Source organism: Xiphophorus couchianus, chromosome 6 (genome assembly GCF_001444195.1).
Source record: "Xiphophorus couchianus chromosome 6, X_couchianus-1.0, whole genome shotgun sequence".
Lineage (NCBI taxonomy): Eukaryota > Metazoa > Chordata > Actinopteri > Cyprinodontiformes > Poeciliidae > Xiphophorus > Xiphophorus couchianus.
The window spans coordinates 17,486,279-17,503,859 of record NC_040233.1 but is presented as its reverse complement, the minus strand read 5'-3'; the positions used below and the strand labels follow the sequence as shown (position 1 = coordinate 17,503,859).

The 17,581-nt window shown below is 37.8% G+C and overlaps 2 protein-coding genes across 3 annotated transcripts in view; one reads left to right on the top strand and one right to left on the bottom strand.

Annotated features, from left to right (window-relative positions):
• The first annotated feature begins 4,165 nt into the window (after window positions 1–4,165).
• On the top strand, window positions 4,166–7,037 carry gbx1 (gastrulation brain homeobox 1). Its single transcript, XM_028021862.1, has 2 exons — window positions 4,166–4,893; window positions 5,982–7,037. The coding sequence occupies exons 1-2, from the start codon at window positions 4,443–4,445 to the stop codon at window positions 6,497–6,499; spliced, it is 969 nt and encodes a 322-aa protein (XP_027877663.1). The 5' UTR covers window positions 4,166–4,442; the 3' UTR covers window positions 6,500–7,037.
• A 6,178-nt stretch (window positions 7,038–13,215) lies between these two features.
• Window positions 13,216–17,581, bottom strand: part of agap3 (ArfGAP with GTPase domain, ankyrin repeat and PH domain 3) — a 143,590-nt gene continuing 139,224 nt past the window's right edge. For both annotated transcript variants that reach the window (XM_028021857.1, XM_028021856.1), the window contains exon 18: window positions 13,216–16,714. In XM_028021857.1, coding sequence (XP_027877658.1) covers window positions 16,490–16,714 — 225 coding nt within the window. In that variant the 3' untranslated portion in view covers window positions 13,216–16,489. The remainder of the gene's footprint in view (window positions 16,715–17,581) is intronic.

Here is a 17,581-nt window from a genome sequence, read left to right as displayed (position 1 = left end):
CGCAGAATTATATTTTTGCAAAAAACACTAAACTAGAACATAGGACATTAACTGTAAAAGAAAAGGACGGACGGACAGACAGACAGACCATTGCAATTCATATTACCAAATTTTACACAAATGCTGGGGTTTAATATTAACTGAAATATATGTGTAAAACGGTTTCTTGTACCCAAAGTATTGCACAATACTCTGGGTACAAATATTGTACTCAAAGTACAGTGCTTTGGGTACAATACTTTGTACCCAAATAGCTGGGTACAGTACTATTTGTACCCAGCTATTTGAGTACATATAGCTGGGTACCCAGCTGTAGCCAACTGCATTGGTTACAGCTGTAGCCAACTGCATTGGTTATAGCTGTAGCTAACTGCTTTGGTTACAGTTGCATTTTTAAATTCCTCAGTTTTCTGAGAAGTTTCTGGTGAGTGTCGTTGAAGCCATGATTTCAGTATAGACTGAACCTGTACAAGGTGTCTGACAGAGTTGTCAAGGACCCAAATAGCACTCACAGAGAGTTTCAGAAGGACCTGGTAACAGTTTATACTGTGCAAGACTCCACTGTTGAAGAAAAAGGTTATTGAAGCTTGTTTAAAGTTTGCTATATAGGATTTAGCATTCTCCCAGTATTTGGAGAATACCATCTGGTCAGATGAGTCTAATCCTAGATCTTTAGATATCATCGCAAACACCATGCTTAAAGAAAGTCTGGTTCTGCATATTCTACGTATCTGCTGAGCTAATTATACAAGATCATTCTCAGTGCAACACTGGTAAAAATGCTGTTAAAGGGTTAATAGAGGAGAACTGTTGTGATGGCTTCCTGAAGGCAGAGTTTCAGAAAGAGCTGGAGTTTTTAAAGAGACAGAGGCTCAATTTCAAGGTGTTAAATATCGAGGTCAATTTTCTTTTAAGTCATATTTGACATATATAGCATTTTTATAACAACTGAAGGTAACAATGTAACATGATCAATGGCACTATGTGCCTGGAAAACACATAACTTCCCTTTAGCTTGTTTGCATCAATTCCTACGTTTGTCAGGATGACTTTGTTGCTGACAACTAGGGTAGATTTTTTCTGTCAAAATAGAAATATTAAAAAAATGTTCTCTAGGAAAACAAAATTACATTTTCAATACTTATTTTACCCATTCTATATACTGCACAGTGTTTTAATCACTGTTTAATCACTCAAGTCAAATTAATCAAATCTTTTCTTCTTTCAGTTAGTCAAGACCCAAAATAATGAGAGAAAACTTGAGTGAATACACTTACATTTCCTATTTATTTAATATAACTCTCTAATCTGTATGACTTGGGGCCAAAATTTTGGGTATCTTCTCACAATAGTCAGGTTTATAGGCCACCTCACACACACCTCTTCAGATCGTCCCACTTTTCTATGAGACCGGGATCAGATTTTGTGATGGGCATTCCAAGCATTGACTCTTTTGTCTTGAAGCCAATAGTTTGGCCATATGCTTAGGGTCACTGACCATTTGAAAGACTAACTCCTGACTGATGTTTTCTAATGATCCTAGCCAGCACTTCTGATAGCAAAACACAAACACACATGCACACACACACACATGTTCACAATTCCTTTGATTTTGTTCTGGGATTGATTCACTCATTTCATACAATTTTTATGCCTGCAATCAAACCTTAAAAATTCCTGTAGTATTTCTATTTTCATATAACTGTTTTATCAAGTAAATTTGACATTTTCAGGAATCTATCAATTGTTCCAGGAATGAACGGGACTAGTGGAGGTCTCCTGCTCTTGTCTGATTTATTTAGATTATTTTTTCCTGACGTTACAAAAACAAAGCAGTGTGTTTGAGGGGTTGTCTAAAATTACATTGACATGGCCTATATGTAAGGTATTGAGAATTAACCAAACAGAAGCTTACAAAGCCATGAGATTATGATGTGGGCTTTCACCATATTGATTAAAGGGATCTTAGTGTATGCATATTCTGATGTTAAAGGAAATAAAAAACTACCTACAACATAATTTATCTGATTATTCGGGAATTTAGCAAAACTAAATAACAAACCAACCTAAAAGTAGATAAATTTAAGCTCACTTTTAAAAGTTGTGTTTTGAAACTCTGATATAGATATGTTTATCTGAGTCGCATCGTTAGATAATTTAGACAACATTTTGGTCACTAGGAAGCAGGCAACGCATTAAAAGTAGGTGTTATGAGTACATTAGATATACTGTATTAAGAACTTTGATTAAAAATATGCAAACTTTACATATTAAATTTGGAGGTGTTTTTCAAATGTTGATGATAATCTGTCACAGAACCAGGTGAAAAATGTTTCTATCCTGAATGATGCATGAAGAGACCAGTGACAGGTTACTGCAACCTTAGTGCACAAAGGAGTATTTTAGGAGATTCTTCTTTCCAGCAGGTGTTAAACTTTATCTAACCACCATCAGTCCCAGCAAACTCAAAAATTGTTTACATCCCTACTATTTCCACTGCTCTTTTTTTTTTTTGCAGACTTTTCTCATTAAAAAAAAATATCCTAGACTTTTCACAGCCCTGTTATTTGCAGTTTTATTTTGTAAAAAGATTGTTGTCTTTTGACACATGCACGTTCTCTTACATTTTAAAAAATAACCTCAGCTGTACATTCATTGGATCAGAGTATGACATTTTTCACCAGTGCACAGTATTTTAAGCTGAACTTATGTCCTTACTGTGCAGCATATTATTCTTTATTTTATTTTTTACATATCCTTATATTTTCTTTGTGTGAATCTACATGCCTCGATTACGTGTCACTTTGCTGCTGTTACACCAGAATATTCACATTGGAAAATAAATTGCATTTCTATTTCTAATAACAACCAATCATTTTCCTTTCAGCTTTATAAACTGTGCTTAAATAAAATGTTATTATCAGGTCGTTATTGACCAGAAATAATAATTTAGAAATGTCCTTATTTGATAATAACCACTGAAAGTGGCTATTCAAGTAAAATAAAATAGAAACTCGCACATTTTTGTGCGTATTAGATTTTATTAGAACAATAACCAAAAAAAAAAACAAAAAAAAACAAAGGTGAGGTTCTTCTCAAATGGTTTCAATAGATCAAAGAGAGGTCCTGCTTAAGTCACTTGCAATTATAAGAATTAGCCTGGCCTGGCCCTCAGCAGCTAATCAGAGTCGGCGCTGATATGTTTATGTCCTTATGCAATCAGACGACCAGTTGGAGAGCCCGGGCACCCAGGACTCAATAGGGCTAATCATCATCAGCTTCCATTGCCATTTAAAGCGTGAGATGATCTGCGATTAAACCCGTGCTTAAACCAAAGAGAGGAGGGATTTTATTTCCCCCTTTTTTGTCATTCCGCCATGTGCATCTCTTTGGAGACAAATTACTCTCACCAGAGAAGCGGCAAAGGAAAATGTCTGCATTGTTTAGGCTTTGAAAAGAACATTAAAGTTCTCATCATATTCAGTTCAAATAACCCTGGTTTGACTTTGGCCGGTGTGCCCCCGCGTCCACGCCGTAGTTGACCTCGCATAAGTGTCTTTTACTTGGATCTAATTTCGCACAGAGCACCTCTCTCCGGGGAACAATTGTTGCAGGGCACTTCTTTTTCTCTTGAAGCCGAGCGCATTGTGTTTTTTAAGAGAAACATCTGCCTCTCCTCCCTCCAGCCTCTATGATGCCCCAATGCCCCCCCCCCCCCCCCTCCTCCCAAAAAACGAGAAAAAAACCGCGTTGTTTTTACGCTGTCCCTTGCATCTAGAGTAATTACTTATCATCAATCAAAATTAATAATAGCTGATTGGGTTGGTGTGGTCAACGATTATAGAAGGGGAAGGGCTGGAGCAGTCTCTCACACCGTTTCGCAGTCAATGGTGAACCTGGCAAATAAAGAAGAAAAAAGTGGTGGTGGTGGTTACGGGGGGTGCCGCTCTTCTATTTGGTCTCCACTGGGAAACTACCGCCTCTCAAGACGGCCAAAAAGTCAGAGGCTGAATAAGGAAATGAAGCGTAATTTGAGGAAGATGGATGAGTCCCCAGGGAAACACCCCCCTTTTCACTCCTCTTGTATTGCAGATGATAACCAATGCGCTCTCGTCCTCTCTTTCTGCGCGCACTCACACGGTGCGCATCGGAGAGGGCTTGGGGAAGGAGGAGTCGCAGAAAGGTGGGGGAGAGGGTAGATAGAAAGATAGAGAGAGCGTGTGTTTATGTCTCAGTGTGTAACGAATAAGAGAGGGGAAAGGTGTCGCCTCGGCCCCGGCTGACAGACGCGTAAAACGAGCGCAGATATCAGGAGAAACAGGGATGACAACACACCAGCAGAGGATCTACTTTCACTTCACTCTGTGGTTAGACTGAAAGTTTTGTCCGTCGCAGAGGAGAGGACATTTGTTGTGAAGTTTTCCCCCCTAACAAAGAAAAACATGCAGCGACCGGGCGGTCAAGGGACGGCGTTTTCCATCGACTCCTTGATTGGAACCCCTCAACCCAGACCGGGACACCTTCTCTACACCGGCTACCCTATGTTCATGCCCTACAGACCTCTGGTTATCCCGCAAGCTTTATCCCATTCCCCCCTCTCTTCTGGCATACCTCCCCTTGCGCCCTTGGCTTCCTTTGCGGGGCGACTCACCAACACTTTCTGCGCCAGCTTGGGACAGGGGGTTCCGTCAATGGTGGCTCTCACCACGACCATGCCGAGTTTCTCGGACCCTCCGGACAGCTTCTATCCACCGCAGGAGCTGCCCGGTGCTCGTTTGAGCGCAGCCGATCCCGGATCGAGGAGGCAGGAAAGTCCTCACTCTGACGAGCTGCACAGCCGGGACAAGGGTTCAGAGCTGCTGAACTTTTCTGAAACTTTTCAAACAATATCAGGTTAGCTGGAATCCTCTTCTCTATGACGCAAAATTGTATTTAAAACCAATCATATTCAGTCTTTGTAAAAGTTAAAGGCGACGAAGAAGCAATAGATTGGTCATATATCTAACGTTAATGAAGCAAATTGTGTGGACATATAAAACTTTTATATTTCTTATTAAAAAAAAGAAAAGAAAAATAGATGTAGGCCTGAGTTACCTTTCCAAGCTGCTCTTTGGAAGAATTCTAGACATTAAATGTCCAATAAAATTTGAAATATAAATATAAATAAAAATAATTATACATGTAATTCCATATTAATTAAGCACAGTATTAAAATATTATCAATAATTTTTGAAGTTGACGAAATGTTACTCATCTGATGAACTTTGCTCAGTGTATGCATATAAAACTATTTTCTTATTGCAAATGATTTGAACTAAAATGGCTAAGTATTGGATCTGATTCTGACCATATCATTTGAAAATATTTATTATTATTATTATTATTATTTTGTGTTTTATATGATTGGGTATGAATTAGATCAGTTTATCTTGCAGCATGATTTGAAATTTAATTTATTGTGAACTGGCTAAACACAACTTAAACTGAATTGAAATAAGCGTTAATACTTATGAAATATTGGTCTAATTCCCTTTTTTTTTTACTTTCCAGTTGCATAAAGTGATATTATTTACAATATAGAGCGAGAAGTAGAAAAAATATTAAACAATAACACAAAAAGAAGAAAAAGTTAAAAAAGACAAAAGAGAGAGGGAGAACATTCACACATGGGAAATAGGAATAAAGTTTTTTGTTCTGTCAGGGCTCCTCAATAGATGTGCAGATGGTGGCTATACATAAACATAAAGGACAACTGTAACATATGGTCTGGCCAAAAGGGTTGACGATAAAGAAGGACATAAGCAGAAACAGTAGAATAACAGGTGAACAATAGCAGACTTCTTTATAAAACCTTAACTTTGCAATTTTATGGCTTTATAATCGACCACATCAAAAAAAACAAAAAAAAAACAAGCGGACTGATTGAACATGTAGCGAAATAACTGTATAGGCTTTATTCATATATTTTGCTTCTTTTTCAGGTGAGACCAAACTGTACAGTTCAGACGAAGAGAAGCTGGACCTAAAGTCAGCGGACGCAGTTTGCAGCGACAGAGACGACAGCTCCGCGGACAGCGAGAACGAAAGTTTCTCGGACGGGAACAACTGCGGCGGCCTGTCCCAGAAGGGCAAGCTGAAAGGCGGCTCACAGGAGGCGTCCCTCCCGAGCGGCGGCTCGGCGGGGAAGAGCCGTAGGAGACGAACAGCTTTTACCAGCGAGCAGCTACTGGAACTGGAAAAGGAATTTCACTGTAAAAAGTACCTGTCCCTGACCGAGCGCTCGCAGATCGCACATGCGCTCAAGCTAAGCGAGGTGCAGGTGAAGATCTGGTTTCAGAACCGCAGGGCCAAGTGGAAACGGATCAAGGCCGGCAACGTCAACAACCGCTCGGGAGAGCCGGTGAGGAACCCCAAAATCGTCGTTCCAATCCCGGTGCACGTCAACAGGTTCGCCGTGAGGAGTCAGCATCAACAGATAGAGCAGGGGACCAGACCGTGAACTTTCATTGCCTCTCAGCATTCACATTCGATCAGAACAGACTCTTCGAGTGACTTTATGTTTGAACGCATGAAGAACAAGTAGGAGGATTCAGTTATTTTGTCTGAGAGGTGAGGCTGGGGAGGATCCGCCCTGAATCAGATAAATTATACCTTTTTATTTATTGTCCTGTGAATATGTAAATATAAAGGGTACAAACTGGCACTAAGAGATGTGACTGTAAATATTTTCTAAGTATTTATATGTAGGGCCCGAAACGTTCTGTTGATTATGTGCATGTCCTCATTTGATGGGAAAAAAAAGAGAAAATCCCTGATTTTTTTTTTGTTTTGTTTTGTTTTGTGTTTAGTACAATTTGTTGACCACATTTGCATGTTTAACTGGAGACGTTTCACATCTTTTTGGCAGGTGCAGGAAGCACCATGGAGATTTATTTGTGGGGGCAAAAAGAAAAGAAAGACACTGTAAGGAGGCGATATCGAGCAAAAAAAGGGACGACTGTAAAATATAATTGATCTAATAAATTGCTTTATACGAATTACTGGAATCCAGATTGAATCACTTTTTATAAAACAGATGTACGATCTGAGCTACTTACTTTATGATTGTGAAAAAAAAAAATCAAAAATTTTAAATGGGACCTGCAATGTATGGGTGAAAAAAAACGGCCATCAGAGTGTTATTCTTCTAATTTATTATTATTATTATTATACTTTGCTTATATTCAACTGGTCTAAAGGTCTACAATTATTATTTATACATATACAGACTTTTAAAGCGTGACAAGTTTAAGTGCTGATCACTAATTTCTCAGTGGCTGTTTTTATTTGATTACCAAAATCATAAAGGTAATTTTTAATCTTCTAAAGTTTCAAATGATTTTTTTTTTTTTTTACAGAGGCATATTTACCTGGAGCATAGATGAGTGTTTTTTAAGTAGCTGCAATGATTGATTTCTTTTTAGGAAGCCATGTTGGTGGACTGATGGATCCTCATTAGGGAAGAGCGCATCCAGCACACTGTGAACTTCTCCATCAGTTACATTTGCACCCACAGCAACACACCTTTTTACAGCAACATTTTTTTTTATAATTTCTCAAAAAGTGTATTTTAGCCACAAGAGCTTCAAATGGTCGTTAAAATCCCATTGTGAACATGAAACTGTTATTTTTTTTTTATGAAGATTATGCTTTATTTTATAATCCAGCTGTTTTATGAAGATTTGAAATGCACTGAAATGTTCAGAAATGTAGGCAATTATTAGAATACATATGTGTAAAAAAACTGCATGGAGTTTAAGTAACACAAGAAATATTGTATTGAATATAAATAAACAAGAAAAAAAATTATCACTTTACAAATAAGACCAATGCCTGTCATTATGGTGAAAAGTTACATTTTACCTCAACGTCTTTCTCCTTTAGAAGTAACAACAAAACATAGATATAAATATTCCAGAAAAATATGTAAATAAAGAATGTAATTATTCTACACAATGCAGCCATTGAGAAACAATTTGTTGCTAAAAGCATATGACCATACATTTTTACATAAAGCAGAAAAACAGCTATTTATGGAGACTTTTTGCGCCAGCGTCCAGCTTACCTGAAAAATGTCATTCTAGAAAGGCTGATGCCTTTAATAACACTTCACTGCACAGTTTTATAAGTATAATCATGAGGCAGGTAATATAAAAAAGTTTCATCATAGATATTTTCAAAGTGATTGTCTCTGTTTTAAATGAGTGAGGAAAGCGTGATTTTTTTTCCCTCTTTGAGCCTCGTTACGCTAGCCATCTTAAAATATAGTGTGACCTCAGAGCATAACAGGCCTTTGTTGACCTGGGTAAAGTTTATTTCACCGTCCACCTCATACATCAAGACTGTGACACTTGGATGGGGATACAAGGAGTGATGAGCAAGTGGGAAGTTTTATTATGGTACAAGAGCTGACTAATATAGCCGATCAATTCCACGATAGTGTGCCAGAGTGCAGCTGCTATTTCGAGGTGATGATGAGGAGCAGTGACAAAACTCACCCTTTGACTTCAAGTTGGTAATTTTCAAGGTGCTGTGAAGAAAAGAGGCTGCATTTATAAGTTGTTTTGTTCCTCCCCGTTAAATTAACTATGTTGATTCTTTCAGAGTTGTACCAAGCTCTTCTTCTAAAGCTGGAGAAATGGCTTCCAAATTGAATTATCAGCTCCTTCCACATGTAACTATTTCCTCATCCCCACCTGCAGCGAGAGGGAAAGGACAGCGAGGGACCTCATTATTGGCCGGCGGAGTTGGCGTTGAGTGCTTGATGCTGACTGGAGGCCTGACTTCTTAGGAGGGTCTGGGCGGTTGTGGATACAGTGATGTATGGGCAGATGCATCAAATCGCACAAGATAAACAAGCGATGAGTTTCATCAGGGCCATCATAGCTTTAATTTGGCTGCCTAATGAGTCAGATCTAGTGGCGGAGATAAGAGTTGTCAGAGGCCTGGCTCTAATGAATTTCTTGCCACTTGTAATCAAGGTTGCCTGTCTGAGGGGGGATGATTAATGGAACCCTGGAGGATTCCCTCGGCCCTCAGCCTTCATTACATCTAATGCATTCTCAGGCAAATTAACAGCAAAATGCAGGCAAAAGCCAACAGGGAAAGAGGGGGAAAGGGAAGAGAAGGAAGTTGGTGAAAACAGAGTGGGGATTTTTTTATACAAGACAAAAGATTTCAATGGGGATGTGATGAGGAAGATAGTGAGGTGAATGTTGGCAGAGATGGACTAAAATGTTCACATTAGTGAGATGGTATTCAGATTAGTGTGGAGGTGTGGGTTTAAATGAGTCAGAAAGGGCAGAGTTTAACATAAATTCAGTGGTCAAACTTGATAGAGCTGAAATTGATGGTTGCAAAACCAGATGAAGACGTAACAGGATGTGGAGCTGCTTATGAGGCTCTGCTAGCTTAGATGCCCAAAGACCACTTTAAATATCCCAGGAATGGTTGATAAATGAAAAAGATGCGAATGACAGTGCTGCAAGAAAGTATTTGACCGCATTTTGTTTTTTGTCATGTTCTAGAACAGGAATTTCTAATATCAGCCAAAAATAACCTGAGTAAACAGTATGGCTACTGCCAGACCTATAGAATCAAACAAGACCTCTGTGAAAAAACAAGGATTACACCCCGATTTAAAGAAGTTCAATGAGAAACCAATTATATATATATATATATATATATATATATATATATATATATATATATATATACTCTGTATAGCACTGTTTAATACTTAGTTCAGTCGTTTATTAGGTGGATATCTAGAACAAAATGATCATTATAAACCAGGAAAGACTAAAGTGTTTTTCTACAAACAAGAGATGTGATATTAATAGGTTCGCCATTTACCTATTCACTTTTGCATTACTGCAGAGCTTCATTCAGACGTGTCTGTGAAACTATAGTTTTAGATTGTAACATTTTATTTTAAAGTCAGAAAGAAAACTTTAACTTGTGGGAAACACAAATCAGCATATTTTCAATAGGTACACTCATTTATTCCAACTCAAACTTCATAAATTAAACTGATAGTTATGACTTATTTACATGATCATTATAAACCAGGAAAGACTAAAGTGTTTTTCCACAAACAAGAGATGTGATATATATTAGTATGAAAAATGTAACGAAGACATTTCAGAGGCTTTTGAGCTCCAGCAAACCACAACAAGAGCCACAAATAGTAAAACCACAGAACAGTGGGGAACCATCTGAGGGGCCAGTCTGCCAAAATTACTCTAAGAACTCACCTGAGAATTACTCACGAACAATACAAAGTCAGAACAATATCTAAAGTGCTGCAGGCCTCATCCTGCCTCAGTTAAGGTCAAGATTAAATAATAAGAAAGCAACTGGGATTAATAAAGGCATTATTGCATTGGTCGAGTTGAAAACCCCGTAACACTGTATACAACATCTTAATTAGTAACCATGTGAACAAAAATAACCACGACTATTTTCTTGTTCCTAATTAGTACATTCACCCAGGGGCTGCATTTCTTTCAGTAATGGTCAGTTTTGTGAACTTAACATTAAATCAAAATTCTAGATTATTCTGAACTGTATAGAAACTGGAGGTTAATGTGGCAAATATGAAATATTTTGGTAAGCAACAAACACCTATATTCACACCTTGACGCAACGTGGACTGAGCATGTCATTAACAGGCTGTTAAAGCGGTCTGGTGCAAAGCAGCTTGGAGGTGTTATGGAAATATGGATTTAATGTTTGCAAATATGGTCTCATCAGGTCTTTGTGTACCCATCCATCAGCCACAGACCCACCTCTGCAATCTCTGAGGCAATTTGTCTGAGGAGAGGTGGGCGGCAGAGAGCCCTCCTCACTGTTTAGCGGGGCCCTGATGAAATATCAAAACACACAGCAGCGCAAGCAAGCGAGTGCTCCAGTCTTGCCACAACAAACTGAAGTGGCCGGGGTCTGTCATAATGGGAAGCATGGTCATGAATTATATCACAAACATTTATATCAGGAAGTTTGAATCATTCAAGTAGTCAGTGTGAGCAAGACATTTAAATTTGGACCTTGTAAACCTATTTTTAACTCCTAAATTTGATGTAGTTACTAAACACTTGACTTTGTTTAATTTTGGCAAACATATGACAATTAAAGTGTTTCTTTTGTATGAATTAATGCATTTTTGCAGCAGGAAATTTGAGTGATCAGCTTGTGACTCTTCTGAGGTGTTAGGGAAGGTCAGCACATGTCTGCTTGTCTGTGTTGCGGGATCTGGTGTCTCATTTTTCTGTTGACAATATGAAGATTTTTTAAAATTTTTTTGGAGTCAAGTCGAATGTTGTGACACCCTGGACATTACTGGACTAGTAATGTCCAGGGTGAATTCTGCCTCACTCCAGGACCCTGCAAGGACAAGTTAGTATTCAGAATGGATAAACATAAGGATTTAGGTCTGACCAGTTTGATGGTCTGTTAAACACAATGATACAATGGTCATTAAAGTAGGTGTTTGTACTTTTGGGAATGTGAGAAGGTACCAAGTAAAATGAAACCGACTCCAGACACAGTCAATTTCCCCCGAACTCTTGAATAGTTTTTGTGTCGCAGCCATCTGAAAGCTGCACTTTTCTTTGTTGCATTTGAACGTTTTACCTAGACTTTTACCTTCCACTGAACTTTCCCTTAATATGCATGCGTCCAGGACTCTGTGAATATCAAGCTTCTTTAGCAACAAACTTTTGTAGCTCACGACCTTTGTGGTGGGTGTTAATGACTGGTTGTAGTCACATGTCAAGTCGGCAGTTTTCCCAATGATTGTGTAGGCCACAACTTTTAAAATTTGAAAATGGTTTTTATATGCGTCCTATAATCTTCTAATTTTCTGAGACACTACCCTAAACATCTGATGTGCATCAGTTATTGTGTTTGTTACAATACAACAAACACAATAATTGTGTTGTATGAACTTCCTTTCTTGTACGAGTTACTGAAATAATTCACTTTTTCTGAGACCCTAATTTATTGAGATGCACCTGTACAACTTGATGTGTAATTGAGCCTAATGATGCTGATATTGAGGAAATTCATTTTCTTGGCCTCAAATCAAGACTCCACAGCGTTAGGCTAGCACAGAGGCAGGAAGAAGCCAAACTGAGGCGATGAGCAGGTGATAAAAGACAAACAAAGCCGGCCAACAGAGTGGAAGAGGATAAAGATATGCTGAGACAAGATTAGCAGGAAATAAGAACTGGATTAGTGGGAGGTCGACTTCTCTGAACAGTAGGATCTTTGGGTTTTCCCTAAGGTGTTTTGGTGCCTGACACTAAGCTTGGCTCTTTATCTTAATCCTCTTTCAGCGACTCTCGGGGGTCCTGCAGTAAGGAAGTGAGGAGGTTACGTTATGTGACCGAAGACAAGGTTGAGTGAGCTGTTTCAGTGTGACGAAACAATATAGAAAAGAGAAAGACTTGAAATAGAACATACTAATAAAATAAAAAGTCTCACCTTATGTTTAACTCATCTGAATGTATAGTTCCATTTATACGTTTACATGGAGACAAATCTTGTACTAAATTAAAATATTTTATTTTGCCATTTGTTTTTAGTGTTCCAGATCTTCCAGTATAAGCTAAGTTTGACAATTGCTGGTCCTTGGGCCGTTCCTGGACTTAATAAAAAATGTTTTACTTAATTTATAATAAACAGCAAGGGTCTGGTTGGTGGTTCATACTTGAACAGAACTGGAAGTTCTAACAGGACAACGATTTTGAAGGCTAACTTCAAACTCCCTGAACTACTTCTCCAAAGTCCTAATCTTAAACAGTATGACAATTTCTAAACATTCCAGCCAGAAAAAAAAGCATGTAGTTGAGGTGAAACTTAATACAGGGAATACAAAAAATACAGGGACATTGCTGCTACATGCATATATTTGTGTATAATTATTATCCGTTGTAAACAGTGAAAAGTAATAAATTAAAATTGTAGAATCGAGTCTTAATTTTAAAAATTCCCCCAAATTGTTGGTTCTCTGGAAAAAACAAACAAAGAATATTTAATTCACATTCCTAAATTCGGTAATCAATACAAAGCTTATTTTGATGATGATGACAGGTAAACTGTTGTTTCTTTAAACTTTACAGGATCTAGAAGAGCCCAGCAGAGAATAAACGAACAACGCAAACACTACAAAAATGTGTCAGTTTCCCCAAATTTTGGGGAAGGCTACAATGTTTTATTTGAGTGTTTATTAATAGGGCAAGAGTCAGCCAAGCATACAACATGTTACTCTTTAGCTTTTACTTTGTTTCACGTTCTGAACGTAAAAGGAAATACAATAGATAAAACAAACAAAACAAAACAAATACACAAAAAGATATTTACATACTGCATTATAAATATGTCAAATGTACATCATTATACACAAGTACCAAAGATGGTTGGCTATGTTAAGACCCAAACAGAAGGACCTTAAAAAATATGTTCAAAGAGAAACAAAAACAACTTATGGATCAAGATGACCAAAATCAGTTTAGTTTGTCTCTCCAAGAGGAGCTTTCCTTTCGATAAAAGCACTAAGCTAATATATACATTTCATATTGTTTGTTTGGTTTCAAACAGGCGGGTAATTCTAGTGTTTTTTCTTTCTATCATCTACAGTATGTAAATAGGGTTTCAGGGTAATTGCTGTACATATGGAGCTCTTCTGTCATCCCACTGAACCATGAAAAAGTCTCAGTGAAATAAGGTGGTCAAGTAATGATCAGAAATAAGGCTTATATCACAGTACAGTACAAGTTGAAAATTTGAGCAAAACTCAGGTGGACTTATGAGGTCTTGAAGGAATTGTTTAACATTTTTGGCAGAAATGTGCTTTTTCACAAGATGTACCCAGTAGCATTAAAGCATCTAGTTAGTACCCAAATAGTACCCAAAAGCCAAAGAAGCCAAGCCAAATGTATCCACTTAGTCGTTAAACATGCATGTAAGAGGACAACCATCTCATCCAATGGGAAAGCTGACACAGATAGACTAACTTTGGCACTACAAAGTCAAGATTACACAATAAACTCTTGACTTATTGTCCTCAAGCTGTCAAAGAGCACACTGGAAAAAAATTCTTTTTTGGGTTAATTTTCAGGTTTTAGAACGTGGCAGGTGATATCAGCAATCACAGCATTTCTACCAGGTATGTGCTGGTTATCAGTGTCATGATATATTAAGGTGTCAAAAATCATCTAAATATTTGAAGTTATTCTGTTCTTAAGGTTTAAATGGCCTTTGTTGAGATGTCAGAGAAAAATGCCACACTGACCGGAGTTTTCCTGCTGTAAAAGAAGGCTGCTACAGCTTTCATCGGTTTGCAACTATGACACAATCGGCTGTTAAGAAATATTAATTTACTCAAGGTCAAGATAATATGAGGATCTCACATGGACCAGTATCCAAGTTCTAATTCACAAGTTCACATTTCTACTAATTCAAATGCTATTTATTTTAAAGGAAGACATTTCTGCTACAGACTATTTTCCATCAATTCTTTCAAAACATTGTACTAAAGTAGTGCAAGATTCAAGTGTCAGCAGGCTTCCTCCAGGGATAACGGTACCAGTTAAGGATTCTTTGCTGCCAACTTCATATTTGTATTAGACACTACACGGTACATAACACGGTTGTATTGGTGAATGAGCATGTTTTTTTGCATCTCAAAATGTAGCTTGATAATTTCTTAATTATTATATTTTTGTTTGCCTACATCAACTTTGAACAAAAAAAAATAGCACATTTACAAAAATGTCAAATAATTCCTTCCTAAGTCTTGCAAGTATCCTCTTCTGGCCATATAAAAAATTGGGAAAAGTTAAAATCCATAAAGCATCAACATGAGTATTGCAGATAAGGTATAATGTAGTTATTAGCCCTGTAAACAAATATTTTTGCCTTTGTAAACCAAAAAAATAAAAAATTAAATAAAATAAAATACTTACAAATTTGCAAACCAGATAAAACCAGGTGAAAAAAAATCTGTAGAATACTGCACAGTTGTATGAAAAAAACTTCCCTCTATTAACCTCTTTCTGATTGTAATCCCTTTTACCGCCTTTACTTCAGTCACATAAATACATTTTGTTGTCTCCCAGCTTTTACGCTCACATGATGTAAGGATAGGAAATGCTAAAGGAAAAGGACAGGGGTCATTTTTTTCATTTAGACTACAAGTCTGAGCTAGGTCAAACGGTTTGCGTAAGGAATAAGGCAAAGGAACATGAACTACTTTTTACAGATATCTGTACAATGAAACCCAGTTATGTTCCCAAATTTTTACTTAATGTTTATGACTTCTCCACAGAAATGCCCCTGAAGCAGATGTTCAGTCATACACACGCACACACACCCCACCACATATGTATTTCACAGCAATAATAGCGGATATGATCTCTAGAGTACCAGTTCTACATCTATCAGCCGATCTCCCAGAATTCTGTGCTGTTAAACTGACTGAATCTCTGAAGCAATTACCAACATAATCCACTCAATCTTAAAAGAAATAATAACTCTAACAAAGAGATCATAATGGTAGAAGTTCACAGTTTCAATCAAACCTTTGAATCTGAATGAATTTTGATTGAAGAGGCACACTCACAAAGCAGTGCAACTTAATGGTCCTAAAACATCATGGCCCTTAATTCCTTTATAGTCACGGACACGTTTACTGAAAGATTGTGCCATAGAAAATGACTCGCTCTCACCCAATAGGAATTCTGCAATCAGCTCTTTCTATGATGATCCAAATCCATTTCCCTGTGAATTAAGTGTCGAAATCATTTGGCCTCTTTAACCATAATTGCTTTGCTTTTGTATATGACAGAGTGTTGAAGACATACATCACTGTGAAAGCTGCAACAGTCACTGTTATGAGAGATTAAGTTTCTCCCTGCGTCAGTGTTTTCTCACTTGTAGAAACTACTTTTTTACTGTTCTGCGTGTTGATGCTTAAGCTTGAAAATTTGAAGCCGTTTTCTGACTCACACTCATTATATTTCTCTGTTCCCATTACAAAAGGGAAGAGGACGACATAGTAGGAAATGTTTTGGGTGTTAAGGATATGCTTTTTCTATATGGTATAAATGCAGAAGGAAGTAATCTGTTTGGTTGAGGCTTCAAAAACATAAATCTTAAAGCTGATCGTGATCATTTCAGACCAAGACTGAATAAAATTAGGAGGAAAAAAAGGAATAAAAAATAAAATATATTTAAAAATGTACAATGTCCAAGCTTGCAGCGCAGTGGAATATCTCCAGTAACTCGATACTTGATATCTCTCCATTGGTGCCGATTCTGGGTTACACAGTGTGAAACAGAGGAAGTACATGTACACACGGGCGGGTTTGGGTGCTTTTTTTCTTTTTTCTTGTTTGGGTGCTTTTTTCTTTTCTCTTGTTGTCTGCAGCTAGATTTTCTCTGGCTTCTACATGATGCTGATGCTGCGGTTGAGCTCACACTGGGCGTTGTTGTTGTTGATGTTGGGATTGCGGAGGCTCACACTGGACGTGGGGACGGGGCTTAAGCTGCTGGAATCGTTGGGGCAGCCGTGTTGCAGCAGGATGTCGGCACACTCCTGGCTCCCGGCTCGCCGGGCGTAGGACAGCGGCGTTTGGTTCCGAGCGTCTCGGCTTTTCACATCCACACCATACTGCGACAGAAAATGACAGGAAAGTTTGATTCTGATTGTACATCACCCTTTGATCTAACCTCAATATGTTTTCTCCAAATTCCTAAAAGGATTTTGTATTTCCCTACCTGGTCAACCTGAGTAAATTATTTTATTTAAACCAGTCCACAAGCGTCCCATAGGTCCAAATGGAGCCAGTGGAGTTCGGCTCAAATGTTATGATGCTGTTCTACCATTTTATACCATTATCCTATACCCCAAATCAATGTTTGACAGAAGAAAAAAAACTGCAAGCTGATAATATGCTCTTGTACACACAGATGATAAAAATGTTTTATCGACACTGGCAAGGAAAATTCCAACTCACTGCACCTGAAATATTACAGTCTACTAAATACTGCATCCAAGCAGGGTGCATTGCAACATGCACTGGAGATGTAATGACAATTATGATTTGATTTATTGTGCAACTCTTACCAGAATCTTACCAGGATGGTCAGAAATAAAGTTGTGGAGAAGTTTAATACAAGGCTAGGTTATGAAATAAATTCTCAAGCTCTAAAAATAAATCCATAGTTCAAAAACAAAGTACAACACATTAAAGGCAATTGATGTTGACAGCTCAGATGGGAGAATCTGGCAACAGGACAAAAGTTTTGTATTCCAAAAATCAGTGTCATTGTTAAATGAAAACAATAAGGATTTGGAGTTAGCCAGCAGCTTTTCCTACAACAAACATGTGGAAAAAGGTGATCTGGTCAAATGAAAATAAAACTTTTTGCATGCAAAATATTGTGTGTGGAAAAATAAGTAACAATGCAAGCTAGTGGCAGAGGGGAGACCTTCTTCAGCAAGTCAGAGTTAATATCAGGATAATTGGAGCTAATC